General features: G+C 39.5%; 1 protein-coding gene across 1 annotated transcript; it reads right to left on the reverse strand.

Annotated features, from left to right (window-relative positions):
• Nucleotides 1-200: 200 nt before the first annotated feature.
• Nucleotides 201-4,079, reverse strand: LOC146058389 (uncharacterized). Its single transcript, XM_083170673.1, has one exon. It carries the CDS (start codon nucleotides 4,077-4,079, stop codon nucleotides 201-203), a length of 3,879 nt encoding a protein of 1,292 aa, XP_083026799.1.
• Between the last annotated feature and the right edge of the window lie 3,304 nt (nucleotides 4,080-7,383).

The raw sequence follows: 7,383 nt of genomic DNA on the forward strand, positions 1-7,383 counted from the left end.
GTTATTGTTCAAAATAGTATTTTCGTTACTTTAGATGTATAAAATAAATTTTTGCGGTAATGCATGTGTTGAAAAAAGCGTAGAAATAGGTTGAAGATTAGAAAGGTTTAATTGTGAACATTGAAATTAGCTTTGTAAGTTGCACCATACAGAAATGGTTGAAACATAGTAGAGAACAGACATTATGAAGCAATGAGACATTACATGTGAAATACTTCATGAAAAACAACGTTTTTTGTAAATTGACGATGGTTAGAAAGTAGGCGTCCTTGTTCTTCATTAGTGTTAATGTGGACTTTGACTTGATTTGGTTGTCTAGATCTTGATAAAGCAACATAAAGTTGACCATGTGAGAAGACCGAAGTTTGTAGATGAATTCCCACAAAATTAAATGTTTGTCCTTGGGATTTGTTTATTGTGATAGCATAGGCTGGAATTATTGGAAATTGTCTGCGTTTTAGGATAAATGGTAATGTGGTATCACTTGGAGCTAAATCAATTCGCGGAATAAAGACAATGTCACCTTGGTTGCAATCAGAAATAATTCTGGTTGTTATAAAGTGTTGACCTAAGTCTTCTATGATTAAACGTGTGCCATTACACAATCCTTTTTTTGGGTTAAGGTTGCGTAGAAGCATTACAATGACTCCTTTTTTTAAGAGCAAGATATGTGGAGGCATTCCTGAAGGAGTTTGGTCATGTAGAAATTCCTGAGGGTAGTTTAAAGTGTCGTTGGGGTCTTCACTAACGACTGAGTCTGCGCTGTAATAAATCTTTCCAATTCCGGGCATTAAATCAATAATTTTGCGATTCATTTCAAGTGTATGTGCATTTGTGGGAGCAAGAATAACTCGTTGTGAAAGGTCTTCTACTGACATATTTTGAACATTGTGAAAAATAGTTGTAATGAGATCTTCAGTAGTTAGCATATGTTGTGGAATTTCTATGATGTTAGTTTGGGATATTTCTGGTATTGGTGGTAGAGTTCCCATTCCAACTTCTAAAAGCCATTGATTATGTTGTACTTGGCCTTCACTTCGCATGTTCGTAGTAAGACTGAGAGAAGTGAAATGTTGCCATAGATGACTTGATTTAATGCAGCATTCAATAATATCGGTTTGTGATCCTCTTGGAACAACTGGCAGGGTTTGTCGAAAATCACCTCCTAAGACAACAATTTTGTTACCAAATGGTTTGTTTATGTTCATTACTTCTTGGAGAAGTTTGTCGATGCATCTAAGGCCATGTTTTGGGAGCATTGTTATTTCATCAATGAGAATGACAGCAGCTTGACGTAACAGTTGTGCTTCTGGGGACGTTAGTCTCATGGAAGAAACAGATGTATCTAGTAGTGGGACAGGTAGCTTAAAACCACTGTGAACAGTGCGTCCACCTTTGAGTAGAGTTGCTGCAATTCCTGTTGTAGCAAACGGCAATATAATGTTACCTTGGCCTCGTATATATGCTATCAGTGTCGTGTATAGGAATGTTTTTCCCGAACCTCCTGGGCCATCAACATAAAAACATTGGCTAAGGATGTTGTCAGATTGTACAGCCATGATTATTGTCTTGAAAGCAGTTAACTGTTGGTTGTTAAGCATAGAAATATGTTGATTAGCTATATTTTGTTCTTCTATCACATTATATGTTTGCTCTTGTGGTGCATTTCCACTTGGAATTGGCAAGCCAAGCAGTGCACATGACAATCCATGTTGCTGTAAAATATTGTTAATGTGGTGTAGAGCTTTGCTTTCAGCGATGTTTTGGGTATTATTGTGACTAAAGTCAAGAGTGAATTGAATCAGGTGATCTTTCCATAATTGAAGTGGTTCAGCAGGCTGACAAAAACAACATATGTAGGCAAACATTTCTCGTAACTGTTTAGGCATAATGTAAGTGGCTGCATCAGTTAAACAGTTATGCCATTCGTTATCTGATGCGAGAAGGCCGTGTGCTAAAGCAGCAGCTTTAAACGTTTCACAAAGCACACCATTGACAGTTCGCAATGCCTGGAAACTGATAGCACCGGGCACATGTAGTAGTAAAAGACGTAGATAAAACCGTTCCTCATTTTTGATACTGACGGTATACATTCGTGCAACAATTTTGTCTCCACCTCGTTGTCTTGGTTGCCATTTAGATTGTGTGTAAACGTAGTGAAGTGGAATATCGGAGTACAGCCATTGCTGTGAATGTGGTGTATTAGCATTGAGGTGAAACCAAGCTTCTAGTTTGGTTTGTACAGTTTGTGCTGCACGGAGCGCTCTTTGTTCATGGCCTTGCTCAAATATGATTGTTTGCTGGTTGGGTAAATGTACTGGAAGTCTAATTACGCTGTGTGAGCGGTTATGCATGAATGATTCTCGTAGTCTCCAAATGGCTTCTGGTGGGCTCACATAGCGACAGTCAATGAAATTGGTTATTTCATTGTATTGAAGTTCTGCTTCTCCATTTGGGGTAATGGCCACATTAGCACAATCAAAGCCTTTAAATATGTATTTGTATATGTACTTAATAGCTGTCAGTGATGTGCATACTTCTACATTGATGTGAGCATTGTACTTGAGTGATAAGTATGGGTTGTATGGGACCACATTTTGGTTGGACATAAGTACACCTCGAACTTCTACTTGTTCTCCCGGTCGACGTTGGTAAATAGGATATCCATTTGTGTTTAAGGTGGTTTCATGGTGGAATGGTTTTGGAAATAGTTTTGAACATTTTCCATCTTTCATGCAGGGTGCACGTGGATTATTGATGCCGCATGGACCATGTAGCATACAGCGTGTTATAATGTTGCGCAAAATTGGATTGTCGTTTGATGGTATTTCAGCAGAGACAAATTGATTGATTTTTTGGACAGTGGTAATTTTGTCTTCAGTTTGCAGTGTCATAAGTATATGTGCGTGTGGTAGGCCTCTTTTTTGGAACTCAATGGTATATACATAAGCTTTGGCCTTTCCAAAAACACCATTCTTGCTGATATCATTAATAAGCGAATGTAGCTTAATGTGAAATACACGTGCTACTAAATCTGGACGATCTGAAGTCTGTTCGCCAGGTCGTAAATTGTCTTTTATTTCATTCCAAGTTGGATTAGCAGTGAACGTTATGAAAACATCAGGAGCACCCCACTTTGCAAAAATAGACATAGCGTCACAGCAACGCTCTCGCATATGTCTTGGTGAGCCTTCAAAGGTTGATGGCAAAATAACAGCGACACCAGGTTGCATGTTGAGATTATCAGCTTTGTTTGCAATGTGATCGGCAAGTCCTTGATATTGTTCTGCTCGTAAACGTGTTTGATTGTGTCGAATGTAGTTTAATCTATTAGCTTCAACTTGAAGATATGAATCAACTAACCATTGTTGAGTTAATTTTCCAGCAGACATGATGGGACTAAATTCTTCACGAATGGCTGTTAAGGCCGCCTTGTACTGTAACATGGAAACATTTTTGTTCACTGGATTAAGTTTTGCTGTATTGTATGACTCACATTGCCAATTTGGTTGCCATCCTGGTTCACCATATGGAAATAAAAGGGCGTATGTCATTGGATCCATGTTTGGGCTTAAAATGTTTAAATGTATAAATTGTTGCTTTGGATTTGTGGGGTTTATGGGGTATATGCGGATGTCTCGTTTGAATGGTGGCTCGCCGTCCTCATTGACAAAAATCATAGCTACTTCGTTGGATGTGGGTGTGTTGTATCGTCTTGCATCAGATTGCCGATCACGTTTCAGCGCCATACTAATCACTGGAATGGTTTCTCCTTTTTCGGCGGCAAGTTTCAGTTGTTGTTTTTCAACTTGGCGCATAAGGTGATAGCTTTGTGCAAGGCGATTGTGTTGTCGAAAAAAGCGATCAATTTTGTCCATGATATCGGGTCTACAATCTTCATTGGCAGCATGATGTTCTCGAACGTTGGTTGCTTGTGTGCTGTCCAGAACGTATAGTTGAGCAAATTGGGGTGATTCATTATTGATGGGTTGTAAGTGTGACGTCCGATGATATGTTTGTCCTTGAACTTTAAACACATATGGACCATTTCCTGGTAACTGAACAATGTTTGCTCCCATAGATGCAAAGGAAAGTGCACTATTATATGATCGTATTTTTTCTTTGAAATGTTGGTAATGTGGGCAAAGTGGGTTTGAAAGTAATTCCTTTAAAAAATCTGGATACTGTAACTGTAGTCCATTAACGTCTTGTGGCTTTGGTAACTTTAGTTTTCCCTTTTGACAACAGTGAGTAAATTTGCCATCATGTGGACGCTCATCGATAAAATTAAAGGATCCACAAAACTGGCAGATAATATTAAATGGTCCGCAACTATGTGGTGTGACTTCTTGTGGTTGAAACATAAAGTTGACATTTGTTGTTTTTGTTGGATTGTGTAGGTTAAAGTGACCATTGTTGATGTCATTATGTAACAATGTATTGAAAGTGGTCGTTGATGTATTTTGATAGGATGTAATTGTTTGAATTTTGTTTGAAACATTGTGTGTTGTTTTGGAAACGGTTGAATTTTCCGCTGTAAGTATAACTTGTTCATCTAGTACATTTTCAAATGGAGGTACTGGTTTGGGTAGTAAGTTTAGTTGAGTATGTGTGGTTGGCTGACACTGTTTATGCACTGGCTGTTGAAGTGAAGGTGTTTCCTCTTTTTTGTGTTTGAGTGTGGGTTGCTGTGCTTGTGTATTGACAATACCATGTAACAATGTTTTAAAAGTGGTTGTTGATGTATTTGTGTAGGATGTACTTGGTTGAATCTTGTTGTCAATATTGTGTGTTTGTTTGCAAAAGTTTTTTTCTGTTGGAAGTATATGTTGTTCATCTGGTACATTTTTGAATTTAGGTACTGGTTCTGGTAGTAATTTTTGGTCAGTTTGTGTGCTTGCCTGACACACTGTCTGCACGGTCTGTTGAAGTAAAGCTGTTTCTTCTTTGTTGTGTTGGACTCTGCGTCGCTGTGCTTGTGCATTAACAAACCGACGCCTTTGAGTTTGTTGCAATGTTTCTTGTGTGCGTTTTATTTTTTTAGAATTAGCATTTTGTGCTTTCATTTTTTTTAGGGACTCTTGGCTTTGCTTAGCTAACCATCTAGCTTGTCGTTCTGCAGTTTTGCGTCGTTTTCTTAATATGGGATCTTCTTGAGAGTCCATTGTTGTTATCTGCCACATTATAAATCTGAAGTGTCAGTTTTCTATAATGTGTTATATTAAAGGATACATTTGTTACTTAATTAATGTGTCTATACGGGTGTTTGGAGTCTTTGTCTGATAGTCTAGCAGAGCGTCTAACTCGGGCCACACACAGTCACATAGGCCCTTATTCTGATCGGTGCGGCCGGATCCGATTATGTGGCCAGGACCATGCGTGCGAAACCCCGCCTTCCATACGGATCGCCAACTCCGTCCGTACGCGGTAAGAAGCTGTCCAAACGGACCGCACATGTATTTTTCTTGGAATACGCCTCCTCCATCTCAGGGAACCTCCCCCATCATTCGATGGTCGCAGACCATCGAATGCAGGACCGAGTGCTCCACCAGCTCCCGCAACCTCAGACCACACGGACATTTTTCCGTGCAAAAGCAGGGATCTGGGCGGGCAGCTGACATCCGGCAATGTCATATGTCCGCCCCCTACACGTGCGTCACGGCCGCATTACCATACGTACGCCCAGTGTTTTCATGGGAACGCCCATGAAACGCTGGGTGTACACATATGGTAATGAGCCCAAATAGCCCTTCACGCCCCTCTCCTCCCCCTGTTCGTAGTGTGAACAATTCATGCGGTACGTTCCTTTCGCACATGCGCAGATATGCCTCTGCACATGCGCAAACACAAAACATCGCCGAACCGAACGCACGCGCCTATTACCGCACCGATAAAAAAAAGGGCCATAGTGACAGAGAACCAGGCCACAGTGGCAGACACCCTCTGCCACCATCCTGTACTCCTGTGCTGGCACACTGGACCCTGAGCCACTTGCAGAAGTTGCACAGTGTCCCCCACCGTCCTCTTTATTCCCCCTTATGGCCACACAGCCCTATCACTACCCAGGGTCCTGTTTTCTTGTGTGGTGACCTCCACCAGTGGGGATTGGTTAACTCAAAAACACCCTACTATGCTATTGCACACACACACACCTAAACAACACACACACACACCCACACCCCACACACACACACCCACCAATGTCAGTGTACATCTTACTTTGTAACTTGTATTTCTAAACAAAACAATACACACCCCTTTTCCAAATAATATGTTCTGTATTTAACACATTTCACCTATTAGTCAAGTTACAATAAATGTCAAATGAATTATCTAGTTGTTGTATCTAAATAGTTTGAAAATGTGTAAGGTCAAATTGAGATATATATGTGTGTGAGGGTTGTGTGTAAGTCTAGTGTGGGTAATGTATTGGCATAGTGGCGTGTATAAATGTGTGCATATACTGTGTTTGTTGTAAATATATGTGGGGATGATTTTGGTGTAATAGTGTCAGGTGTATATAAGAGTGAAATGTAATATTGTGTGTTAAGTAATTGTTTTTGAAAATCAGCTTGTAACGTTTAGGGCTTAAGTAAGGTACAGTAGAAGTATTGTGAAGGGTGGGCTATGTGCTTGTGTGTTATAGTTGTGAGTGTTGTAGAAATGGGTGTGTGTGTGGGTTAGTGATAGAAGTATGTGTGTGATGTAGGTGTTATAGTATGATAAAAGTAATACTTTGGCTGTGAGTTGTGTGTATGTTGTGTAGAGATTTTAAGGTGTGGCGTAGTATACTTTTGCTTGTTTGGTGGCAGATGTGACAGTGCTATTGTAAATTGTGTGTTGTGTTTAGTATATGTGAGGGAAGTACTGTGTGGTTGTATTGTTTGGGTTAGAGGTGTTTCTGTGTGTGATGTGTTATGTTGAATGTGTTGGTGTAGTGATAGTGATATAGCGGTGTATGTATTGTAGTTGGATAGAATATTAAATTGTGTTTGTGTGTTGTTTGTGCATAGTGTTTGTGTGTTTTGGTTGTGAATGTTTGTGTGGCCGTATACGTGTTTATAGTGCATTTCATAGTGTAGTGCATAAAGAGTAATTGTGCAGTTTTATTGTTAAGTAGATGGGTGGACGTGTTGAGTTATGTTGAATAGTAGTGTGTGTGTGTGTGTGTGTGTGTGTATTCTTATTATTGTTGTGTTGTGTTGGCTATGATTGTGTAAGTATAGTTTGTGGATAATGTTGAGTAGCACATTAATAAATGTTACATTGTTAATCAAGATTGAATCAATTTTAAGAATGTGTGAAATGCAGTGTAAAGGTTAAAAGGAAAAAGATTTGTTGTATGATTAGAAATCTCTTATATATTTGGGTACATCTGTCACT

This window comes from Crinia signifera, chromosome 2 (assembly GCF_055691185.1).
Source record: "Crinia signifera chromosome 2, ASM5569118v1, whole genome shotgun sequence".
Taxonomy (NCBI): Eukaryota; Metazoa; Chordata; class Amphibia; order Anura; family Myobatrachidae; genus Crinia; species Crinia signifera.

Excerpts from the sequence above, each read along its gene's own strand:
- LOC146058389 (XM_083170673.1), bottom strand. The coding sequence starts at position 4,079 with ATGGGAGCAAACATTGTTCAGTTACCAGGAAATGGTCCATATGTGTTT.